Source organism: Littorina saxatilis, linkage group LG12 (genome assembly GCF_037325665.1).
Source record: "Littorina saxatilis isolate snail1 linkage group LG12, US_GU_Lsax_2.0, whole genome shotgun sequence".
Taxonomy (NCBI): Eukaryota; Metazoa; Mollusca; class Gastropoda; order Littorinimorpha; family Littorinidae; genus Littorina; species Littorina saxatilis.
The window spans coordinates 40,456,957-40,483,581 of NC_090256.1; the positions used below are offsets into that span (position 1 = coordinate 40,456,957).

Consider the following 26,625-nt stretch of genomic DNA (forward strand, 5'->3'; position numbering starts at 1 on the left):
AGTATCTGAGGACACCTTTGACAGGATTGGCGTTTCGAGATACAAGCTGCCCTTTGATTGGCTGATGGCTTGTTGACAGTGAAGCTCAAGTGTCGTCTGCATTGTCCTAGTCGCCGCAAAGGTGTTAAATGAAGTTTGCCTGGGCTTTGCTAATCGTATTCTGTTTTGAGAAATCCAATGTGTTATCTGTTTGTTCCGCAGATTACAGTTATTAGGCAACTACTTGGCAGGTTGAGGTCGGGAGGAGGAAACGGGTAGGGCGGTGGTGGCCGGTGGTGGTGGTGACGGTGTGCGTGTGTGTGTGTGTGTGTGTGTGTGGGGGGGGGGGGGGGGGTTACTATGAGGTGTCTTTGAAATGGTAATATTTTGAAGATGAGAATGTTCGTACAAGACGAAAGAAAATGTTTGTTTCGCACGAACGACAGCAGAATTCACGTGGCTGAGTTGATGCTCTGAAAGGCTTAGTCGTTCCAAGGCTTTTACATGGGATAAGACCATCCCTCCATTCATTTGGACACAATACAGTGCCATGTATTAACAATCATCACTGCTTCCTGTGTCGTGTGGGCATTATTTGATGAATTAATACATTCTACAATCTGAAGACACTTGTGGCCGCAGACGTGGCTGCAGTCGGAAGACAGAACCGGCACTAGTCAAAAGAGTCAAGTTGTTACCGGAGGTCTAGCCAAGCTAATGTGTGTGTGTGTGTGTGTGTGTGTGTGTGTGTGTGTGAGAGAGAGAGAGAGAGAGAGAGAGAGAGAGAGAGAGAGAGAGAGAGAGAGAGAGAGAGAGACAGACAGACAGACAGACAGAGAGGGAGAGAAAGAGAGAGAGAGGGGGGGAATCTTCAGGTGTGAGAGCTGCCCAATGACCCGAGCCGTTCGTAGCAAGGCTTCATTCCACGTTTTGTTCGTTCGGCTCGCGTTACCATGGTGGCAAGTACAGCAAAATACATCACTCATCAACTACGTCGATCAGCAGAGCAGGCACTCCGAGGAGGCCTGGCCAGCTTCTGCTGATCCTGACCACAAAAAAAAGGAGAAGAAAAAAAGGGGGTGGGTGGGATTGAGAGGGGCGCAGGAGCACCATGCATTGATCTACTTAAAGATCAGCATAAGCTCATTTCTTCTACAGGTGTTACACGTGTGCCGTAAGGTAGGCACACTCCTTATATGTGTCTGGGCGTGTAATCATTGTCAAAATGTGGGGGGGGGGGGGGGGGAAATCTCATGCAATTCCACTGAACAAGCTCAATTGCTCACCTTGTTTTCAGTCATCAAGATAAGACAACATTGAGAAGGAAATGTTCCCTTTGAACTCTGTTCGAATCAGTGTCTTCAAAATGTACCCTTTAACGTCAAAAAGAAGGTATTGTGGCCGAGCAAAACTCTGGCTATGCCGTGCAAAAAGAAATTACAATGACCAGGCCATAGATGCGACCTCCCCCACCCCCCTGAAAACAGCGGGTCTTAAAAGGGGTTTCAGAGAACGCGTGCAAGAAATAAAGAGTAAAAAAATGAATCATCAGTTTGGATGACTAGATTTTTTGTATTGTAAGATGACGTACTGTATTATTAGTATCATTATTATTATGTTAGTGTTCTTTGGGTGCTTCAGCTCTTCAGTCGATCGAGTGTGTGTGTGTGTGTGTGTGTGTGTGTGTGTGTGTGTGTGTGTGTGTGTGTGAGAGAGAGAGAGAGAGAGAGAGAGAGAGAGAGAGAGAGAGAGAGAGAGAGAGAGAGAGAAGCTATTATTTTGCTCTCTGTTTGACAGCATTATACTATTCATGTTTATTACACCCATCGTTTTCAAACACACACACACACACACACACACACACACGCACATAAACAAACACACACACACTCGAACACATGAAACACATGTTGAAAGGAAGTACATCTGATTTAATGAGGCTTGACAAAAGCGTTGTACATGTAGTTGTTCATTACAACACAAAATCAATGACTTTGAAAAGAAAGTAATGCTCCAAGGCCTTCATTAGTATCTTCTGTTAAAATTTGCAAAAGCAGCTGCCTCTGAAGACAATGATCACCCTTTCAACAAGTACACACAGGTTTGTATTCAAGCTGCTTTTACAAATAAATTAATGTTACACATAAATGCTGCAACACACACACAGGCGCGTGCACACGCATGCATACACACATTTCAACTTCTACATGAACTTATTTGCAATACATGTACCACAGATGTACGACTCACACATAAGACTGGGTTTCTTCTCAGTCAACCCAACACACACACACACATCTCTCCCCCCCCCCCCCAACACTGGCAAACATGTCACAATCTGAGACCTGTAGTGGTGTTGTACATGAAGGAGTTGCACAGTGTACACATGATGGGGTTCCCTGGCAGCCACTTGTGCCCTGCAAGTAAAAGGTGACAATGCTAGTCAATACAATACTATACAATCATACTTTGTTCACTCAATTAGAAAAATTCATTTTGTGGTTGTGAACAAGAGAATCCCTGACATTTAACAAACAATGATATTAAAAACAATGTGATTTATGTAACTCTAACATAGATGAATAATAACAGTCGGTTCAGCTCCTAATCTATAGACTTAAAATTACAATGAGCCACTAAAAGCATGGCATTTTAAATGCCATTAAGATTTCAAATGTTTGACATGTTAAATATCAAACATAAACACACACACACACACACACACACACACACACACACACATTCACACACAGTTCCAGACTGGGAACTTCTCAATGAACTTATTTCCAGCTGGCTGATTTCAAAGACGCATTCAATGAATAAATTTTGTGTGTGTAATTTTTCTTTATTCTTCAGATTGTGTGAGAGAGTGAGAGAGTGAGAGAGAGAGAGAGAGAGAGAGAGAGAGAGAGAGAGAGAGAGAGAGAGAGAGAGAGAGATGAGCGATGCAAGGCATACCTTTGAGCTGTTTAGGTAACAAGGCCAAAACACCACAGGTAGTACAGCACTGGTAGCGTACAGTGTTACACACTGACAGCGTATGGCAGCACAACCCTGTCAACACAACATATCTTACTGAACAGTATCCTTTTCACAGTAAACCACAAATAATTTTAAAATCAAATAAAAAACAAGTCGCGTGAGGCGAAATTAATACATTTAGTCAACCTGTCAAACTCACAAATGACATTGAACACACTCCATTTCACACAAAAAGAAGGTAATCTGCGACCGAGACTTGAAAGCGCTGACATTCACGTGCAAAACATAGCGTCCCGCATTCGCTTGAAGTGACAAGCCAGTATAACACAGTAGTATACAGCGCTTAATAGGAAAGCGCGCTTTTCTGTATTCTTTTTATCTTTCTGAGCTTCTTTTTAATCCAAACATAACATATCTATCTGTTTTTGGAATCAGAAAATAATAAGGATCGACTGCTAAAGTTTGAATTTTAATTAGAATTTTGAGATTTTTAATGACCAAATTCATTAATCAATTATTAAGCTTCCACGTTGAAATGCAATCCCATAGTCTGGGCCTTGTCGAAGATTGCTTGACCAAAATGTCAATCAATTTGATAAATAAAAAAATGAGGGCGTAACAGTGCCGCCTTAACTTTTGACTAAAAGCTGAATATGATGTCATCAAATATATTTACCCAACAAATTAAAAAACGTCTGGGGATATCTAAACTTGACTAAATGTTAAGAAAAAAAAAGGGGGGGGGGAAGAGAGAGAGAGAGAGAGAGAGAGAGAGAGAGAGAGAGAGAGAGAGAGAGAGAGAGAGAGAGAGAGAGAGAGAGAGACTGACAGACAGACAGACAGACAAAGAATCATGAAGTACAGATAAATAAAATGATTTTGGCAATGATTCAGAAGTGGTTAAAGAACATAACACAGACACTAAGACAACAGAAAAACAACAAAAGCAACTAAACACAACATCATTTAACAATCACAACCACAAACAGAGAAAAAATCACAACGTAGCAAATTAAGGGCCTCAGTTCTTCCCCAAACAAACTGAATGCTCTGATTAAACTTTCGAAACAGCTCACCGAAGGAATGACTGTTGGGACATGTCACGACAGCACTGCCACTAAAGCTCATCTCTGCTCAAAGTCAAGGAACTCAGTCGTCTGTCGCCAACAGTGACACTAAACATTTTGAAATATCAAACTTTTTTTTTTTTTACAGAACATACACACACACACGCACAAACACTGTACATAACTGTTGTTCATTGACTGAAAAGGATACCACCATCACAGAGGACACAGGTGTCAGGTTTTGGTTCGCTGATAGCCGAGGTCAAACGGTTCATGACCTCTGACCCTACCAATTCTGCCCTCTCATTGGACCCTCTGACCCAGTTCAGCATGGTATTCAGCACAGAAAGATCTGCCACACACAAACACAAACAAGTTTGTTTTTTTTAAAGTGTAAAAAAAAATTAAATAATTCATGATTCAGAATTATAGGCAGAAGCAAATGCACAAATTCTATTTTAGCATCAGCAGCTAGGATCGTCTTCTGTCTAAGCTACATTATTAGCCTTTCACAAATACAGTATATAGATCATCGTCCTACCCCTCTTACAGTACAAAAGCTTAAAAAGTGAGTTTAACCAGCAGTTTTAAAATCTCACACGCACACATACACACACAGATAGACACACACGATGTCTGAAGAATGCAATTCAGAACCGTCATTCCTGAATATTTGCTTGGACAGAAAGAAGGAAAAAAATTAAAGGAAGAGCAGGGCAGGAAAAGAAAAGAAAAAGAGCTACATGCAGAAACATGTTCAGACCTTTGTCATCAACCGACAGCACTTGTGAATGAATGATATTCCAAATGCTGCGTATCTGCTGACACAGCAGTATGTCTGTCATCTTGTGCTGAGAGACTTCTACTGCTGGAACCTGCAACATGTCATGTATTACAGAACAAATTCTGAACAGGAGAAAGCCTTAACAGCACACTAAAGACAAGTTCTATGATAGCCTGGTTTAACCCATTTACCCCCAATGTTAAGTAACTCCCTCAATTTTGAAAAATACAATTAAAGTAAAAAAAATATAGAAAAAATACATACCTCTTGCTTTTTATTGAATTAGATTATCAAATTAATTCACCAAACCACAACTGTAATTATGCCACAACTTCGACGGACCCTGAAGGTATTTCTCTCTTTCTCTCTGTCACTGACTTTTTCTCTCTCACTGTCTTTTTCTGACCTGACCTCACCCCCCATGTAAGACCCCCCCCCCCCCTTTTAAGACCTAAATTTGTCAGATTTTGGGAGGTCTTACATGGGGAGTACCACTGTACATAGAAACATAACTACTGAGAGGTTTCTGAAATCACAAATGCTCAAACATCACAGGAAGCTAGAATAAATTGAAACATATATATGTCATAGGAAGCATTGTGTAGAGCGGATATTTCAGGGATCTGCATTTGGGAACTCGAGCGGGCAGTATTAGGCGCTCCAGGGTAAAAAGGGCGAAGAAGCAAAGGGAAGTAAGCATAGTTAATATTGACAAGAACAGTAAGTGGTTGTCATGAATGTTCTGACACATTTGGTTATGTTCTTTCTAAGATTCTGACACATTTGGTTATGACTCTTTCTAAGTAAAATGAAAAATCTATTTCTAAGGTATTCTACCTCAAATAATATCTATTCTTGAATACAACTCCAAACATAGCCAATTTCTTAAATTTCTTGTGGACTTATTCATAATTTTTTTTGGAGATTTTGAAGCAAACTGGATTCAAAATGTGTTTTTTATTTTTGTATCTGTCTCTTTCTTCTTTATTTTGTTTGTTTGTATCTTCATCTGTTTGTTTGTTTCTTCGTCTGTTTCTCTTTTTACATTTAGTCAAGTTTTGACTAAATGTTTTAACGTAGGGGGGGAATCGAGACGAGGGCGTGGTGTATGTGTGTGCGTGTGTGTGTGTGTGTGTGTGTAGAGCGATTCAGACTAAACTACTGGACCGATCTTTCTGAAATTTGACATGAGAGTTCCTGGGAATGATATCCCCGGAAGGTTTTTTTCTGTTTTGCGATAAATGTCTTTGATGACGTCATATCCGGCTTTTTGTAAAAGTTGAGGCGGCACTGTCACACCCTCATTTTTCAATCAAATTGATTGAAATTTTGGCCAAGCAATCTTCGACGAAGGCCGGACTTCGGTATTGCATTTCAGTTTGGTGGCGTACAAATTAATTAATGACTTTGGTCATTAAAAATCTGAAAATTGTAAAAAACATTTTTTTAATAAAACGATCCAAATTTACGTTCATCTTATTCTTCATCATTTTCTGATTCCAAAAACATATAAATATGTTAATTTGGATTAAAAACAAGCTCTGAAAATTAAAAAAATTAAAAATTATGATCAAAATTAAATTTCCAAAATTGTTTCAAAAACTATTTCATCTTATTCCTTGTCGGTTCCTGATTCCAAAAAAATATAGATACTAGAATGAATACCCGCTTCGCCGGGTAGCCGGCTTCGCCGGGAAGAAGTACTTAGAGCCGTACGCCGGCTTCGCCGGGTCCGAACAATGGACCCGCCAAGCGTCCCTCCCAGATTCGTGGAATGGGAACAGCACGAAAATGATTCAGTGGCCATAATGCCATTCCTGACCATATCGAGTCCCATCCTTGTCGACGAATGTAACCGTGTTAATCACCTTTGGAAGCGAACTCCACTCAAACAGGATTGAGCAATTTATAGCTTATCTGTAAGCCCTTTTGAACTGTTATGGCTTCTCAAAGGAAGGCCAGTACATACAAATACACAAAAGCCGCCAGACCACATCACAAACAGAACTGAACAATCCCCAGGTGTTGCTCACATAGAGAGACACACACACACACACACACACACAAACACAGAGAAGCCGTATATATAGAGAGATAGATGACAGTGTATTTTTCGCGTGGCTATAAATTGATTCGACCTTTGCACTTTTACAGTGAGGATAATTTACGGGTCCAATTTACGTTCTGGACACTGCGGTGACCTTCTAAAAATAGTAACAGAACGCCGGGAATATCCGAAGACGCACCACTCATACTATAGTGCACCATACGAAGGAAGGGAGGTAAACGCTGAAAACCTGGAGAAGATGAGAAGATAAGGAAGAGTTACTTATAATGGTGAAATGAACACAAAAACCAAAATCGGTTCTGCGCTGCGCGCTGAGAGCACGTGTTGAAATATCTCATCGATGATATTGTGTCCGGGGTGTAGCTGAATACGGTGTCCAAATTTGAAAAAGATCCACCGAGAACTTTGGCTTTGGTGTGTCGGTATGGGGGCCCGGGTAGCTGAGGTGGAACCAAAATAGCTGAGGTGGAACCAAAATCGGTTCAGCGCTGCGCGCTGAGAGCACGTGTTGAAATATCGACCAGGTTGTGTCCCGTCCCGGGTCTACCTGAATATGCCCACCAAATTTGAAGCAGATCCATCGAGAACTTTGGCCGTGCATCGCGAACTCACAGACAGACACACACACACACACAGACAGACAGACAGACAGACAGACACAAGTCGTATATATATATATAGATGATATGTTTGGATTAAAAACACGCTCAGAAAGTTAAAGCGAAGAGAGGTACAGAAAAGCGTGCTATGAAGCACAGCGCAACCGCTGCCGCGCCAAACAGGCTCGTCACTTTCACTGCCTTTTGCACTAGCGGCGGACTACGTTCAGTTTCATTCTGTGAGTTCCACAGCTTGACTAAATGTAGTAATTTCGCCTTACGCGACTTGTTTTTATTTTGATTTTGTTTTATCTATTTTTTTACCTGTGCAGTTAGCTTGTGTTTTATACACATGGAACAAAGCGTTGACAGCAAATGCCTGTTCAGAAGAAAAAACAGATTGAAAACGACAACAACAAAATTTAACAAAATTCAGGTGAAGGAATTCTTTGTGAAAGGTCAAGATGAGTGATATAATTCAGTGCAATACATACAGTCTTTGTGTTCAACAATTAAAAAAACTCAAAGCATTACATAAGTAAAGTTCTGTTACTGCCATACACTGTGTCTGTTTAATAAGAACTTGAAAGCTAAATCATAAATAAGCCAATGTATGGGGTCATCTCTTTGACGGCAACTATCAATAGATGATGTTCGGAAATAACTCTGCTCACAGAATACAAGAAATAAACAGGGAAAAATTATGAGTTCAGTAAGGACAGAGTGAAACAACCTACCTGGTCACCATGCGTCCAAAGACGGTGTCAGCGTAAGGAGAAGCGAGAAGCCTCTGCGTCAAGCTTTCAATGGTTTCCTCGCTGATGGCTTCGTTACACAGGATGCGCCTTGCAAACTCCAGAATGTCAATGCGAGAAGCTGTCAACTCTCCCACTGTGTAAACAAATTCAAACCAGATTTTGTTCTGTTTCTATGTAATACTGTGTGTGTGTGTGTGTGTGTGTGTGTGTGTCAGTAAGGTATTCAACATGTAATGTGTGTGTGTGTGTGTGTGTGTATGTGTGTGTGTGTGTGTGTGTGTGTGTGTGTGTGTGTGTCAGTAAGGTATTCAACATGTAATGTGTGTGTGTGTGTGTGTGTGTATGTGTGTGCTTGTGTGTGCATGCTTACGTGCATGCATGCATGTGTGTGTGTGTGTATGCGTGTTTGTGTGTGTATGTGTGTTTGTGTGTGTGTTTGCATCCCACACGCTACATGTGTTTGAGTGTTTGATCTCTCTTTCTCTCTCTCCTTCTTTGTCTTCTCTTTCTTGGTCCTTTATGATAGTTTTATTGTATTCATCTGTGCCGTGTGTGCGCGTTTATGTATGAGTGTATGTCTGTGCGTTAGTGTGACTATGTTGTGCATGCAAGTGTGTGTGAGTGCATTCCTGTGCGTGTGTGTGTTTCTCTATATCTCTCTGAGTTTCTGTGTGTGCGTGTGTGTGATTGATCAAGATGGCTGATTTGTCCTTCCCAAAAGGGTTTGCAGTGCTTTGGTCAGTGGTCGAAGCTTGCAAAGGCATGCACTTCAACTAAGTTTTCAAACGACGTATTTCTTGTCTTCCATGATCGTTAAAAGATACAAATAATATACATGTATTGCTAATTCCCCCTGCCTTCTTTTCCTTCTTTTACTCTGCAGGCAAAAAGGTTGACCTCTACTTTAAGTCAGTGTGAGACTCACCCCTCCACCCCACCTCCCTTACTCTTTGGAATTATGAATACAGTGGAACCCCCCTTTCAAGACCCCCATATTTCACACTTCCCCCCTTTTTAAGACCTGGAGTTTTGTGATGTACTGTTCATAACCTCTGTAAACATTTCTACCTCCATTTTAAGACCTGGATTTTTGTGATGTACCGTTCATAACCTCTGTAAACATTTCTACCTCCATTTTAAGACCTGGATTTTTGTGATGTACCGTTCATAACCTCTGTAAACATTTCTACCTCCATTTTAAGACCTGGATTTTTGTGATGTACTGTTCATAACCTCTGTAAACATTTCTACCTCCATTTTAAGACCTGGAGTTTTGTGATGTACTGTTCATAACCTCTGTAAACATTTCTACCTCCATTTTAAGACCATCTCCTTTTCAATACCTGATTTTGGTCATATTTTTGGAGGCTTTAAAAGAGGGGTTCCACTGTACAATGGTTCAGCAGCACTTGTTCAAGAAAGATAATGCAATGTCAGCGGTTTCACCCACCTTTGTCCGGTGCCAGCATTTGTTCCAGAGTGGTCCAGTCGGGCGTGTGAACAAGACAGATGTGGGCCTGAGCACAACACACACACAGGAAATGCAATTCATGAAATGTCACCAACACCCAATGATAAGCAAAGACAGTTCAAAGTCGACAATCTCCTACCACATTATAGTACATGCAGTGACCTCGCTCTCCCAGGTCATCCCTATTGGAGTGGGTTTGAATCCGAAGTTCGGCCAGAGAGATATTTATCCGAGTCAACTTAGTGCAGACTCTTCTCGGTGTCTCAACACCCTGTGTACACACATGCGCACAATAAAGATCCCAAGCTCACAACGAAAGTCTCGGGGCTTGGAAAACACAAACATGATTGCATCTCGATACTTTGACGAGACAAGCTTAATGCTGGCATGTCAAAGAAGACAGCTGTAGTGGGTTCTTTGGAGTCCAAATATCACACCATATCCTCAACGTATATCTATCTCCCAATATAGGCCAACCGGTCTGAGAGGACGTTAAACTTAATTAGTCAAACCATGCTCTCAAAGTCAAAAACACCAGCACTGTGCATTGCTTACATGCTTATCCAAAAATATAAAAGAGAATTCATTTAGAGTGGATATGTATCGATTCAGATGAAAACAAACACAGATGTGTGCACATTCACAAACACACTAACTCATACTCACCACTCCCCATCCACATATCATGGTCCCATGCTCAAATAAAGACCATACAAGTATAACAAAACTCTGCAAGACACTTCACTTTACCAGCTGCAAGTTCTTGAACAAGAAATGTACTTTTTTTTAACTTACATGAATTGGAATTCGGAAGCGAACAGACAGGTGATTGACAGCAAAGTTGGGTCTGAAAAAAAAGGCAGTAAAAAGTAAAAGCACATTTTGTTTCAGGCCTAAACTGTCTCTTGTTGATTCCTTTCAATCAAAAGAGTGTGTGTACTTTGTCTTGTGCTTGCGTATACACATGACAATGACAATGTCAATTTTTTTTACATGAAGGGGAATAAGGCGCTAGCAGATCTACACATGAGTTAACCTGGGAAATCAGACAATTCTCCACCCTTAACCCACCAGGCGCGGCCAGGATTCGAAACCCGAACTTTCCACAAAGAAGGCCGACATCCTAACCACTAGGCTACAAGCCCGTCTTTTTGTTAGTCAAAATCAGCACTAGAAAGCAGGTATGAACCTGAGCTGTGCTCAATATTAGACTAAACACTGCTCCGAAATGAATATCTCGGTGTAGTCAACAGCTGAATGACATTGTATACATACCTATATGACCGCAACATTTTCTCAACAGATTTGCAAACATTTTGAGAATGGGTCCTGGGGAAAATTATAAATTCAAATAAATGCTTATGTCTGGTAAAAACACTGTGACTAAGAGATGAGAGGTTGCCTCCGACAGAAAAATAAATACAGTGGACCCCCCTTTTTACATTTAGTCAAGTTTTGACTACCGTACTTTCCGGGTGACAAGGCGCTTCGTTATCTAAGACGCACCCCCTTCTTTTTAAAAAAAATTGTAATCCAGTCACCCATTGGACGCAGGGGGCCGATAGGGCGCACCAAAATGACCCAGTTTTTGCCATGAGAGGTGGTTCCCCTGTCATATCTGAGAGAGGAAACACTTCCTGCATCGGGGCCAGTGACCGGTCAGTGACCGACTTTAACTGAGTGAAAATATGTGTGCTCTGTGTGTGCGGCCAGATCAAAGGCATTGTGATAGCTGGGTGGCCTTGTTAAAAGACACGACCTTCTTCCCAGGGGTCAATGACCCAGTTTTTGCCATGAGAGGTGGTTCCCCTGTCATGTCTGAGAGAGGAAACACTTCCTGCATCGAGGTCAGTGACCGGTCAGTGACCGAGTTTAACAGAGTGGAAATCTGTGTGTGCGGCCAGATCAAAGGCAGGGCAGTACCTAGTAGCTGAAACATGCATTATCACAAGTTGTTTGACTGGTACTCAAGCGGTCTCTTTGATTTTTTTCGTATTTCATACACGGATTAGGCGCTTCTATACAAGACGCAGGGGTCGAACTCGAGGAAAAAAGTCGCGCCTTATGACCCGGAAAGTACGGTAAATGTTTTAACATAGAGGGGGGAATCGAGACGAGGGTCGTGGTGTATGTGTGTCTGTCTGTGTGTGTGTGTGTAGAGCGATTCAGACTAAACTACTGGGCCGCTTTCTTTATGAAATTTGACATGAGAGTTCCTGGGTATGATATCCCCGGACGTTTTTTTCATTTTTTCGATAAATACCTTTGATAACGTCATATCCGGCTTTTTGTAAAAGTTGAGGCGGCACTGTCACACCCTCATTTTTCAATCAAATTGATTGAAATTTTGGCCAAGCAATCTTCGACGAAGCCCGGGGTTTGGTATTGCATTTCAGCTTGGTGGCTTAAAAACTAATGAGTGAGTTTGGTCATTAAAAATTGGAAACTTGTAATTAAAATTATTTTTTTTATTAAATGATCCAAAAACAATTTCATCTTATTCTTCGTCATTTTCTGATTCCAAAAACATATACATATGTTATATTTGGATTAAAAACAAGCTCTGAAAATTAAAAATATAAAAATTATGATCAAAATTAAATTTCCGAAATCGTTTTAAAAACTATTTCATCTTATTCCTTGTCGGTTCCTGATTCCAAAAACATATAGATATGATATATTTGGATTAACAAGAAGAGCAAACGCTCGATCGAGTCACTTTCGCAGTTCTGAATATTATATGAGGCATCAGATGGACAGGAAGAAATTGCTATTCACAACACAATGAGTCACGTTCACATAAAATTTGAGCCCGGTCACTTTTATAGTTTCCGAGAAAAGCCCAACGTTAAGTTGTGTGTTGCCGAACAGAAAAGGCTAGTTATCTCCCTTGTTTTTCTGATAACGTTCGTAAAAGGCTACAGATGTAAATACTTTGATGTAAAGAATAATCCTACAAAGTTTCAATCACATCCGATGAACTTTGTCAAAGATATAAAATGTCTAATTTTTCCTTTGACGCTGACCTGTGACCTTGAAAAAGGTCAAAGGTCAACGAAACCATCGTTAAAGTGTAGAGGTCATTGGAGGTCACGACTAAACAAAATATGAGCCCGATCGCTTTGATAGTTTCCTGTCAAAGATATAAAATGTCTAATTTTTCCTTTGACGCTGACCTGTGACCTTGAAAAAGGTCAAAGGTCAACGAAACCATCGTTAAAGTGTAGAGGTCATTGGAGGTCACGACTAAACAAAATATGAGCCCGATCGCTTTGATAGTTTCCGAGAAAAGTCCAACGTTAAGGTGGTGTCTACGGCCGGCCGGACGGCCGGCCGGACAGACTAACACTGACCGATTACATAGAGTCACTTTTTCTCAAGTGACTCAAAAACACGCTCAGAAAGTTAAAACGAAGAGAGGTACAGTAAAGCGTGCTATGAAGCACAGCGCAATCGCTACCGCGCCAAACAGGCTCGTCACTTTCACTGCCTTTTGCACTAGCGGCGGACTACGTTCAGTTTCATTCTGTGAGTTCCACAGCTTGACTAAATGTAGTAATTTCGCCTTACGCGACTTGTTTCTTCTTCTTCTTCTGCGTTCGTGGGCTGAAACTCCCACGTACACTCGTGTTTTTTGCATGAGTGGAATTTTACGTGTATGACCGTTTTTACCCCACCATTCAGGCAGCCATACGCCGTTTTCGGAGGAAGCATGCTGGGTATTTTCGTGTTTCTATAACCCACCGAACTCTGACATGGATTACAGGATCTTTTTCGTGCGCACTTGGTCTTGTGCTTGCGTGTACACACGAGGGTGTTCGGACACTGAGGAGAGTCTGCACACAAAGTTGATTCTGAGAAATAAATCTCTCGCCGAACGTGGGGACGAACTCACGCTGACAGCGGCCAACTGGATACAAATCCAGCGCGCTACCGACTGAGCTACATCCCCGCCCGACCCCCCTTTTAACCACTTGACTGCCTTAGGACGGGTATACCCGTCATGCGCTTGTGCAGCCGCAGCGCCTTAGGACGGGTAAACCCGTCTTCTCCGTTCCGGGATTTTCCAGAAATGCTACATCACTGCTGACACACAAATAGCAGCCAATGGCTTGGTAGGATACCTCATTCTCATGAATAAACATAAATGGTGACGCGGTTTTGCATCTGAAGGCTATTTTCAGCCTTGGCGACAGGGTAGGGGAGAGAAATCTCGACTCGTCAAAATGGCTAACGGTGACAGTCGACCGGGCCCTAGTAGGGAAAAACAAAGCCGGACTGACGCTACAGGCGGTGCAAATGATTATGGATACTGACAGGGGAAGGGGGAGATCTTCTTTCGGACGATTCGTTGGAAACAGGTAGATGATAGTGATTATAATCCTTTCTTGGAGCAAGCAAAACAGCCACCTGTGTTTGATCCACAGGCACCGGAAGATGCGCCGGACTGATTTTTCAAAAGTTCATATCTAAACATCATTATAAGCCAAACTAATTATTATTTCCATGATTAGACACTAAAAACAGATTCTTGGTTTAATTTCCCTTAAAGATAACATAAGTTTTACTTACCTACCTACTGCCAGTTTGGAGCTAGAATTTTTTGTGAATTATTACACCCCGAACTCCAATATTCCCTGGCAGTCAGGAATGCACATACGCAAGTTTTGATTGGCAGCGAAAGGGTTAAGACCCCCCAATTTAAGACTATTGTGACTAGCACTGCCACGGCGTTTACGTCCTGCCTGCCCAAGCTTGCCACCAAGAAACTTCCCAAAAATCAGTAACTGTAAAGAAATCTGTCTAGCAAGCTTGAATGAAGTCCAATCACCACCAAATTTTGTGTACTAATTCAAAAATGGATGCCCAGTTCAGTCGTGCTATTTATAAGTTTGTCACGCGATTTGTTTTAGCAAAGGGGGGTGAAAGGGGGGTGAAAGGGGGATAATTTGTGTTTTTTAACGTTTTTTTGTGTGTGTTTTATTTTCTACTGCTTTTTTTAAAAGTTATTTTTTAACAGAAAGTATTATAAATAATGTTATAACCAAACAAGGTGTAAAACCTATGAATTAGCTGAAATATTGTTAACATTGTACACAGAAATAAGGAGACAGTACAAAGAAAAAAACAAGCAAATCACGCATTCACTCACAGCATCCTGACTCAAATGAAACAAAACTGTAGATCTAACACTCACCAAATGATGTCTAGGTAATCCATATTGAATATAAGTCACATTTTCACAACAAAGTACCAACTGTACACCTATGAACAATTCCAAAAGGATTTGAAGGCTCCAGCCATCCATTGTTATCAGTGCTGCCACGCCCCCATAGCTCCTGCACGATTCCGAGATACATGTTCGTCTAGCAGTATCACCGCCAACCACGTGTAGTTTGCCGACTCGTACTAGCAACAACGGGACTGTTTCTTCCTCACTTTCACTGCTTGTATCGCTTTCGTGAGGCGAAAACGATACGTCCGAATCATGCTCTACGGGATCCTCTAGGTCCAACATCCGAAGAATCTCCTCCCGAGACAAGGCTCGCCTTTGATTCATTTTTTTTCCTCAAAAACGCACACAAATCAGGCGGATTTGCAAATGGCAGAAGGGGACGCCAAGTGTATAAAGGGAAACAACTCAATTTATTTGCAAGCTTCAAAAACCGGGAAGCAATCACGAGTCGTGTACCCTCTATGGCTGGTACTGAAAAATGCGCTTCCCGTCCATGGGCGTGTCAGCGCTGGTACTGATTTATCAGTGTCCCGTCGCGAAAGTGTTAAGACTATACTTTTTCAGAGTTTTTGGTTCATTTACCTCCGTATTAAGATTTCCTCCTTTTTAAGACATGATTTTCTCAGACTTTTGTGGGTCATAAAATGGGGATTCTACTGTACCGTAAAATCCAAAAGTGAAAACAAAGTATACATGTCCTAACTCACCTGAACAAAGTATACATGTCCTAACTCACCTGAACAAAGTATACATGTCCTAACTCACCTGAACAAAGTATACATGTCCTAACTCACCTGAACAAAGTATACATGTCCTAACTCACCTGAACAAAGTATACATGTCCTAACTCACCTGAACAAAGTATACATGTCCTAACTCACCTGAACAAAGTATACATGTCCTAACTCACCTGAACAAAGCCGTGCACATGGCAGTATTGGGAGACAGGGACACTGATATGCATCCCATCCCCGTTTCCTCCAGTTGGAATTCAAGCTTTCTTTTGATCTTTACTACTGGATCTGCAATCAAGAAACAAGAACGTTTAATTGCTGACAAAACAAAACACTTACTAGAACCTAATTCTATTAAAAAAAAAGATATAACGACCAGATTTTATGCTTCTTTTCAACATTTGTTTATTCTTCAGACGGGCGCAGTGGCGTGGTGGTAAGACGTCGGCCTCCTAATCGGGAGGTCGTGAGTTCGAATCCCGGTCGCTGCCGCCTGGTGGGTTAAGAGTGGAGATTTTTCCGATCTCCCAGGTCAACTTACGTGCAGACCTGCTAGTGACTTAACCCCCTTCGTGTGTACACGCAAGCACAAGACCAAGTGCGCACAGAAAAGATCCTGTAATCCATGTCGGAGTTCGGTGGGTTATAGAAACACAAAAATACCCAGCATGCCTACTCAACGAAAGCGGAGTGAGCTGACTATGCTCTCAGAGTATAGTGTGGGGAACCCAAATGGGCAAACGAGCTCACACGTAACCAGAAAATTCTGGAACGCTGAAGAAGTTTATTCTTCAGCTGATTGGCTTCCTTGCCGAGCTGTACAGACACTAGCATGCATGTATAGTCTAAGAAAACATGCATGCAAATGAGGTACAGTCGACTCCGGTTAATCAGCCACTTTTGGGACTGACTGAATTATGGCCGATTATCCGAAGTGGCAGATTATCCGAACATCGCATTGGGAAGTTCCTCAGAACCAAAATGTTGGATGTTGGAAGTTACTTATGGTAGCGGAAAGCGGAAGTTTCGTGCATTGGCATACGTGCTCTACATGTCTCCAAAGAATGTGTCCAGTGTCGTCCCTGCGTGCGTTCGTTAATCCACTTTTCTGCACCAGCATGGTCTGCCGAATTTTATTCACCATGGGCTTTTTTTTAACTTGATGCTGTGACGGATTTTCCAGCGAGATAACCATCCTTCCGTAGCTGTAAATGTTTTCCCAAACTGCTCTCCAAACTGTTCAGCCTTCACTTTCAGCATTGGTCCGCTTACAACTTGTTTTTTCTCACGAAGCATATTGAACCAATCGACCAATGCCTCGTCAACTTCATCGTCTTTTCCTCCTCTTTTCCTTTTCTTTGAGACAGACAAGCGTCCACCTACAGCTTCACTCCTGAGATGATCCTCGTCGTTAATCCATCGACAAAGGGTTTTTCTTGGGACCCCTAACTGATTTACAAGCTGCAATTTTGATGTGTAAGGCGGATATCCTTTCACTTTGTCCAAGAATTCAAGTTTTTCCAAGACGCTGTAGTCTTTCCTTTTCGTCGCCATGGTTTGTGCAAAGAGGCTTTCGGCACAAGCAAGTCAGTGTTTGACTGTCAGTTGTTTCGATCACAGTGTGTAAACTCAGTAAACTCACTGGCAGACCTTTGTGCTGTCATGTGAGTAATGATCATTGAACCACTCACAAAAACGTGAAAAGTGTGAGGTGGCCGTTTAGCCGATGTGCAAAGTTTTCGTGGTGGCCGATTAACCGAACATTCTAACACATAACTATGAAGAAAAGATCGAGCCGATTAACCGGAATTGACTGTACACATGTAAAAAATAATGTCCTCAAAATAATAAGAAAGACTTAGAAGACAAGTAAAGCAATATCACCTAAAAACTGGGGAAAAACAGGTATCAGAGTATCAGATTTTATGAACAGAAAAACTCAGGAAATTAGCTCTCACAAGGAGGAATTCAAGGTATAAAAACAAGGTTTCCGTGTGCTGCAGTTAGTGATACCTATGATGAACCAACACTCTCTAAATTGCAGGTAGCTTTTCACTTTCAGTGTCACACAAGGAATTTTGGGGTTAATTCAATAGACAAAGGGACTGCAGTATTCCTCCTTTATTGTGAGGTGTCCTCTCACCAGAGGGGCCTGACTTTACAGGGACCAGTGTAAACAATAATCACAGATTGTGCTCTCACCTTGCCTAGAACCAGTCACCAACAGAAGAGCAACACTGCCGTCTTCCGATGCCATCACTACTGTGTCACCTACAGTTTGCAAACCTGTAGACGCAAAACAATTCTTAATGACATAATTATGATACTGATACATGCACAGCGGTGACGTTACAAGTCATTTTCTACTGCTGATATGTTGAAGTCACCGAGACGAACTATGCTTCCAAATTTCTTTGTCACTTCCTCGGAGACATGCAGAAGAACTGACAGAATTTTTACGTGGCAACATTCTTCACGTTATGACGTCTTATCGAACTTTGTTTGACTCTGATCTCAAGAGATTTCCCTTTGAAATAGAGGGTCAAAAAGAGATGGCCTGTTTAATTTTGTTTTTTTTAAATCGATATTGTATCTCTTTAAATGACATACAATTAACATGACTAGCAAAACCTACATCTCTTTCAAAGCCACATATGAACAAAAAGTACCTCCACTTCACCCAGTAACTACTGCTCTTTCAGTCTCTCTTCTACATCAATTTTGTGTAGCATCTGTGCTCCATAGGGAAGTGCTCCATGAAGAATAGAACCACTTTGTAGCATGGCTTAGATATTTTCTTTCATCATTACAATTTTGTGTAGCATCTGTGCTCCATAAAGAAGTGCTCCGTGAAGAATAGAACCACTTTGTAGCATGGCTTAGATATTTTCTTTCATCATTACAATTTTGTGTAGCATCTGTGCTCCATAGGGAAGTGCTCCGTGAAGAATAGAACCACTTTGTAGCATGGCTTAGATATTTTCTTTCATCATTACAATTTTGTGTAGCGTCTGTGCTCCATAGGGAAGTGCTCCATGAAGAATAGATCCACTTTGTAGCATGGCTTAGATATTTTCTTTCATCATTACAATTTTGTGTAGCGTCTGTGCTCCATAGGGAAGTGCTCCATGAAGAATAGAACCACTTTGTAGCATGGTTTAGATATTTTCTTTCATCATTACAATTTTTTCTAGTCACAGGTAAAGCCCACCCTTTCTCTGCGGAATAACTTGACATTCAAAACAATTAAAGAATGATGTCATACCGTCATAACTGATAAAAAGAAATGTTGTGAACTGAAAATAAGAGCTCCCAATAAAGAAAAGCAAAAATAAAGAAAATTCTACTGGACTCCAGAGAAAAGTCTTAAATTTACATTCAAAAGGGTAACATCTCACGCAAATCTGAGCATATTTTATAAGTTTTTCATCTTTACACGGGTGACGCAGTAGTCCCCCTTTCATATCAGCTGCTCTGCACTGACAGAGTAGTCTCCCAACCTTGAGCGCGAGCTATTTGTAGTAGCTCTGCGTTTCTTGTGCGTTAGTCAGACAGCTCACATCTATCACAGGTAGAGGGCTGTTTGTGATGGGGTCTGGCTATTGATGTCTACTGGTATGCTCTTGGGAACCTTTGCATTTGCATATAAATTTTTATAGGGCTATTGATTCAGCACAAACTCACTCTTGTTTGACTGGCTTTGCATCCAAAAGTGATTAGGATGTTTTGAGCACTCGATTACAATTATATTTCATGGAAGTCTGCAGAATCACAGGAAAACACTTAACAGGGAGCCCCGGAAAACACAATACTTAAACAAGACCTGATGCTGGAAGCCAGTTGCCAAGCCGTGTTTGTGAAGATCCGGTCACTTCTATCCTTCCTCCGTCTGAAATGCGATCCTCCCCCGACGGCTCCTCCTTCATCATTGTGCAGTCTGTGTCAAGAGCAGGAGAACAGCTATGTGGAGAAATGGTGTAGGTCCAAGTTATCTGCTCCTTGGTGCACAACAGCGTCAAACCAAGCTGCACAAACAACAGAATCAAAAAACAAGAAAGGTATGTTGTTGGAACGTTTAATTATTAACAAAACAAAACGTTACGTTCACAAATATATCGACCCAGTGGTCTTTTAAGTGCACAGACAAACACTAATAACACAAATCTTATCTTGACAAAATGTACAGCCGCTTGCAGGGAAGACACAAGCAAAAGTGCACAGACAAACACTAATTACACAAAGCTTATCTATCTGCACAAACAACAGTAAACCTCTTAAAGGCTGAGCCGTGGTATATACAATGCCTGTGTTTTTGCCACAGCAGATTTACAAACCGCTCTGGCATTGGTCAGATATTGCTCTTGCTCTTTATCAAACATCTTTAGACAGAAGGTACCTCTCATCTTTCAACTTATCAAGCAGGTATAATTATGTATCTCACAGCTTTTTCCTATTGCAAACATCGAAAATGTTTCCTTGACATCGAAAAAGTTGCTTGTTTATTTCCAAGCTTGTCAATCTCTCTGGTGCCAGGAGATTGGTTCCGCACAACTTACGCCTACTCTTGCTGCACAGTCATGATGTCTTTATTTAGAGTGCTTACGTCCCTTTGTTTCTTAGATCTTATGATGCAGGGCTCTGCCTCATTGGGTATGATTAACACATTTTCAAGCGAATATTATCCCTTTTGCATCTGATCAAGATGTTTGTCAAGCACAAAACAATTACTGAGACATTATCAAGACAATTCACTTATGTTCCACGAGATGTTGCAGAGATTTATTTTCTTCAGCAAATTTGCCGTAACTGCTGTAAAGGTTTCCACAATTTTCGGAAGTTCCAGGTAGTCCTTAGCTTCACCTTCCCCCTATTGTGAAAACAAAATCAGCAGATCTACCGAACTGACAGCAAAGTTTTCAACGTTTTGCCAACAGGCAACTCTGGATATAACTCTGTCAGGTTTGTATAGGTTGTGAAAGAGTGAATACTCTTGCTTTTAGTGAGGCAAGCTTTCTACATGTGCTCCTTGTCCACATGTTTCAGGTTAATGTCACATGGGAAAGTTTGACTCACTAAATCCAAGAGTATTCCCTCTGTCACAAGCCATACTAACCGGACAGAGTTATTTCCGACACCAAATGACATCCCTGCATAAACAGTCCCTTGTTACCTGCGGGTGAGTGGTCCAGGTGAGGGCTGACACAGGCATCCAGTCCACCTGGCCCTGTATCACCTGTGTACACCTGTGCAGGGACTGGTCTGCAGGGGCCGCAGGGTCGTGGTGATACCACTGACACTCCACTTGTCCGTCTGCATACCCCACAGCCAGCAGGCCTGTCATTCATAACACAGTCGGGGAGAAAAGAGAAACGGGGTCAACTTCCAAGGCATAGTTTTCCATACTTCAGTGCCCCCCTCCCCCCCCCCCACTTGTAAGACCACATAAAATGTGAAGACAAAAATAAAACCAACTCTTAAAAGGGAGTCTTAAAACGGAGGTAAATTTACAGAGGTTATGAACAAACAGTATGAAAAGGGAGGTCTTTGACTGGGGTCTTAAAAAGGGGTGTTAGGGGGAGGTGGGGGCTGGGTCAAATTGTACCTGGCCATTGTTCAGGCATGGGAATTGAAAAAAGTAAAAAAGGCTGAAAATTTGTAAGTAATGGCAAAGTGAATGCCCCCCCGGAATTATTTTCTCCAAAGAACCCAAATGATGCAATTTGGTGTCATCTAAGCTCCAAGTTTGCCATTAAATTCAGTTTTTAGAACCATTTTTGCCTCCCCCATTTATTTTTACGGCGGACACTTTTGCTTTTTCGGCGGAACAAAAAAAAAAAATCGGCGGAAATTTGCCTTTCAGCGGACAATTCCCATGCCGGATTGTTTTACAATGCATGTGTGCAGTCAGTTGTCGTGTTACTAGTAAACTGAACATTACTCCTAGTAAAGCATCACACTTTGTAAGAAAACTGGTTCCCAATAACATGCTACAATTGATCATATGAACCAACCGTACTCCCAGAAGACGCTCCCATTCACTTTCCATTATTTTCTCAATGGCTACATCTCAAAAACTCCAATCTATGTAGCTGACACTTCATTACCTGAATTCTTGTTCTCTGGAAGTGTGGTCCATGCAAGGGACAGAACTGAGCTTTCTTTGTGCGAAGATTGTCTGCCAACAACGGTGCAACTCTCGCTGCGGAACACATGTTACAGAATTCAGTCAAAATGTATGGGTAATCTCAATGATGAAGATAGAACCTTGTTGATACACTTGATAAAAACATTGAGGCAGAGATCATAGGATGCGGAGGGTCAGAGAAGTGTAAATACAAAAGAAGAAAAATAACAACCACAAAATTAAAGTTAAACAAAAAAGACACACACAAAAAGAGAAGAGAAGATAACCAAATGCTGCAGCAACATCATATACAAAATGCAGTGAAAAGGTCCGAGTTGGTGCTGCATGACAACGACACCAACAAACACAACAATAGCAAACAAAACAAGTACTGATTAACACAAGTTTTAAATTTAAGGGGTAAACAAAATCTATATACAGAGCACAAACAATATTTCAGGCAGACTTACACTCCTTCCATGGGAAGACTGATTTTCCAGGAGACTACGTCTCCATTCCTCATGCCAACGAAGAGCAAGACAAAGTTTGCCGTACCCCCCTCTGACTGGAGGCCTTCGAAAACACTGGACCATGCCAATTCTGCAACAACATAAGCACAGTCAAAATATAGCGGAACCCCCATTTAAGACTTTCAAAATCTGAAAATGGGTCTTAAAATGGGGCTAAAGTTACAGAGGTTATGTACAGAAAATCTGAGAAAACAGCTAGGGTCTCAAAAAGTGTCTTAACACTTTCTACCCCACCTATGTTGACCAAGTATTTTTTAGCCTGGACCAGCTGTGCTGCAGCAGGTCACTCAGAATTGTAGTAACTGTGTAGTAACTGTGTATCAACATGCTGGAATGCAGGCGTTAGATGGACGTTACAGGAAGCTAATAGTCTAAGCGGATATATCCGTACCTGGTCAAATAGAGCCATATGAGTGGGTACGGATATATCCGTACCTGGGAGACAATGAGTTAAAACGTAGGGTCTTTAAACAGGGGTTTCACTGTACCACTCTCCTGATCACACATGTATCACCAATATTGCTGGCATTATGATCACTGCTAGAACTGTGACTGGTTAACATATATCCAAGACTTTCTTTAACAATTGAGGCAGAGAGCTATTTCAAGATCTGAGACACAAAAAGAAGTAAGCGATCTAAATGCGTACAACATGTGCAGAGTAAGTGAGAGTTATCTGTTATCTAGAAACAATCTCCTGGCACCTGAGAGAATAACAAGCATTCAAATGAAAGAGGATGAAAAACGCTTGTTCATTTCAATGCTTGTTATTCTCTCAGGTGCCAGGCAATTTGTTCAGCATAACACTCACTTACTCTTTTGCACATGTCGTATGCATAAAACCAACAACTAAAATGCGGAATATTCTAATAAAAAATCAGCTGATATTAATCATATCACTGTACAGTGGAACCTCCCTTTTAAGACCTCAAAATCTGATAAAACCTGGTCTTAAAAGGAGGGAGTCTTAGAATGGGGGTACATTTACAGAGGTCTTCTTCTTCTTCTGCGTTCGTGGGCTGAAACTCCCACGTACACTCGCGTTTTTTGCACGAGTGGAATTTTACGTGTATGACCGTTTTTTACCCCGCCATTTAGGCAGCCATACGCCGTTTTCGGAGGAAGCATGCTGGGTATTTTCGTGTTTCTATAACCCACCGAACTCTGACATGGATTACAGGATCTTTTTCGTGCGCACTTGGTCTTGTGCTTGCGTGTACACACGGGGGTGTTCGGACACCGAGGAGAGTCTGCACACAAAGTTGACTCTGAGAAATAAATCTCTCGCCGAACGTGGGGACGAACTCACGCTGACAGCGGCCAACTGGATACAAATCCAGCGCGCTACCGACTGAGCTACATCCCCGCCCATTTACAGAGGTTATATGAAGAAAATCTGAGAAAACAAGGTCTTAAAAGGAGGGAGTCTTAGAATGGGGGTACATTTACAGAGGTTATATGAAGAAAATCTGAGAAAACAAGGTCTTAAAAAGGAGGGTCTTAAATTGGGGGTTCCATTGTACATGAGTTTAGCGCTACTTCAAAAACTTCAAACATGTAGGCCAATCAAAATAATAGACAAATCTATCTGCACAGATTTTGCAGTGGGATGGGGAGGGATGGGGTGGATCCCTAAAGACAACCTACCCACAGCCGCAATGCTGAGCATCTGATTGCAAACGACTGCCAGATACTCTTCCTTGGTTTTCTGTTGCTTTTCCTCCGACTGGAAATCCTGGAAGTGATGTTTCAACAGGTGATCTCCGAGGTCTGCGAGCTACAAAACAAGACAAGAAAAGGTCAAGGTCAACCACTACGACATAATCAAGCGACACACCGCCTGTTGAACACATCACTTACACAACACCAAAAGCAAAGTAGAAAAGTGTTCAACAAATCACTTTTGCAACACCAAAAACAAAGAAATACAGTTTCAGGCATGTGATTCTGAAAATTCCACTTTCTCGTGGTCTAGTGGTTAGGCCATTGGCCTTCAGTGTGGAAGGTTCGGGGTTTGAATCCCGGCCACACCTGGTGGGTAAAGGGAAAAGATTTTTTTTTTAAACATATGTGCAGACCTGCCAGTGCCTTATCGGCCTTCGTGTGTACACACAAGCTCAAGACCAAGTATGCACAAAAAAGATCCTGTCATGCACGTCAGACAATTTACGGACAATCATACAATTACTTAAAAATGTCATGTGTGCTTCTGGAATGGTAATACAATTATAATGCACCAAGAATGGCCAAAGCAGAAGGAGTCAACATTACTGATGAGGCAAAAGCAGTAAGAATCAAATTATCTTCTTCTTCTTCTTCTTCTTCTTCAGCGTTCCAGAAATTCTGGTGACGTGTGAGCTCGTTTGCCCATTTGGGTTCCCCAAACTATACTCTGAGAGCATAGTCAGCTTCACTCTGCTTTCGTTGGGTAGGCATGCTGGGTATTTTCGTGTTTCCATAACCGACCGAACTCCAACATGGATTACAGGATCTTTTCTGTGCGCACTTGGTCTTGTGCTTGCATGTACACACTAAGGGGGTTAAGTCACTAGCAGGTCTGCACATAAGCTGACCTGGGAGATCGGAAAAATCTCCACTCTTAACCCACCAGGCGGCAGCGACCGGGATTCAAACTTCTGACCTCCCAATTAGGAGGCCGATGTCTTACCACTGCGCCACTTCGCCCGTCGAATCAAATTATCAAAATTAATTATCAGCACCTGTGGATTATGTATTTGTTATTAATTTTTTTCTCTCTTTGTCTTTTCAAGCCATAGAATCTCCTGATGCCTTTATACCTTAGTAGAGTGGAGCAGGAAGAGCAAATTCTCGTATGACTCACCTTTGTCATAGATAATATAATAAACTGCAGCACTAGCTCCATCAACATCCAAGATCATGATCATTTCCTGCTTATCGGCAGTTGCCTCAAATGCAATGGATTTTACAATCGAATCGTAATGTGATTACTCAGGTATAAGTTGTATAAACCTTGCAAGCATGACTCCTGAGTGTTTAGGACTTGCCATTCACATAGCAAATGACAAATGATGCGCCTGATGATCTTTGAGAAAGAAAAAAACAACAGGATTAAAAAATGCTATGATTTGCACAGAACATAATTTTTGTAGGGATTGCTACTTGCCTGTGTCCATTTGCTGTTTGAACTGGACTGGCCAAAGATGCTGATGTGATGATCTGTGGTCAGGGCTGCCAACACACTTCTGCAACAGATGGAGACACACAACTATGAAATCTTCTCTGCAACGTCTATTAAATAATAATACACAATTTCCGGAAATAACTCTGTCGGGTTTGTATTTGTTGAGGAAGAGTGACCCTTTCTTGCAAAACCTCTGCCGAACATTGGAGAGGCCTACCCCTAGCAAGGGGTGTATGTCAAACACGTGGACGGGAGGGAGCATGTTTGCAATATCATCAGAATCTAAGCTATATAAAGATGTAGTTTTCAATTAAATTTAAAGAAAAAAAAAATAACAAGAAAAAAATAAATTCAAATAAGCTGCAGAATACAAGGAAAAGTGACTGAAAGTGCAAATACACCCGAGATGACAAAAATGGTTACCCACCAGGCTTTCAATGTTACACTTACCTGAAGATGCTAAATGGCCGGTGTCACGAACTGAAACCTCTGCTGAACAATCCTTCTCATTGCGGTCAATGCACATACATATCTTGGACTTAAAAAATACGACTCTTTGACCGAACGAACCATGGGTTAGGGCAGGGATCGCGTTTACGCACGATTTTTGCGTATTTGACGCATTTTAAAAGTCGCTGACGCGTTTTTTTCGCCGCGCCGCGTAAGCCATACGCAAAAATATTGTAACTTTTTCTTGTCTTCACGCAGCGCTTTTGCTCTGACTTAATAATCACCCGATCCTGAAACTGACTATAGGGCTCGAGAAGTGACGACACACATGAAATCTGCGCGTCAAAACTAAAGTCCGTTTCTTTTTGCATCGAAGTATCGCAAACGAACGTAACGAGAGTATTACCAGATAATGTCTTGTCGGATAATGAAACAGACATTAGCTGCTCTCCCATCTCGCGCTTCCAAAAGGCGGAAAGTGTGTCTAGTCGTATTAGAGCGGGAAACAAACTCAGCATGGCGTCTAAAAGTTATTCGACAGGCGTGCGCGGAGTTCGACAGGAAAACTCGCCGTATTTAGGTAAGGAGTGTCTTTAAGTCTTTCGTGCGTGTTTTGTTTGTGTCTGTACGTGTTTTCGTAGTACGCAAAAATATTGGTCCGTGACGCGTTTTTTTCGTTT

The 26,625-nt window shown here is 41.6% G+C and overlaps 1 protein-coding gene across 1 annotated transcript in view; it reads right to left on the reverse strand.

Annotated features, from left to right (window-relative positions):
• Positions 1–1,889: 1,889 nt before the first annotated feature.
• LOC138981941 (uncharacterized) overlaps positions 1,890–26,625 on the reverse strand; it is a 28,590-nt gene continuing 3,854 nt past the window's right edge. The window contains exons 4-20 of the mRNA XM_070355119.1: positions 25,478–25,556; positions 23,980–24,109; positions 22,273–22,402; positions 21,783–21,877; positions 20,849–21,012; positions 19,502–19,703; positions 17,881–17,964; positions 15,855–15,966; positions 10,504–10,555; positions 9,688–9,754; positions 8,217–8,370; positions 7,804–7,858; positions 4,792–4,903; positions 4,240–4,380; positions 4,038–4,091; positions 2,938–3,033; positions 1,890–2,396 (exon numbers count right to left, since the gene is read on the reverse strand). Coding sequence (XP_070211220.1) covers positions 2,311–2,396; positions 2,938–3,033; positions 4,038–4,091; positions 4,240–4,380; positions 4,792–4,903; positions 7,804–7,858; positions 8,217–8,370; positions 9,688–9,754; positions 10,504–10,555; positions 15,855–15,966; positions 17,881–17,964; positions 19,502–19,703; positions 20,849–21,012; positions 21,783–21,877; positions 22,273–22,402; positions 23,980–24,109; positions 25,478–25,556 — 1,813 coding nt within the window. The 3' untranslated portion in view covers positions 1,890–2,310. The remainder of the gene's footprint in view (positions 2,397–2,937; positions 3,034–4,037; positions 4,092–4,239; positions 4,381–4,791; positions 4,904–7,803; positions 7,859–8,216; positions 8,371–9,687; positions 9,755–10,503; positions 10,556–15,854; positions 15,967–17,880; positions 17,965–19,501; positions 19,704–20,848; positions 21,013–21,782; positions 21,878–22,272; positions 22,403–23,979; positions 24,110–25,477; positions 25,557–26,625) is intronic.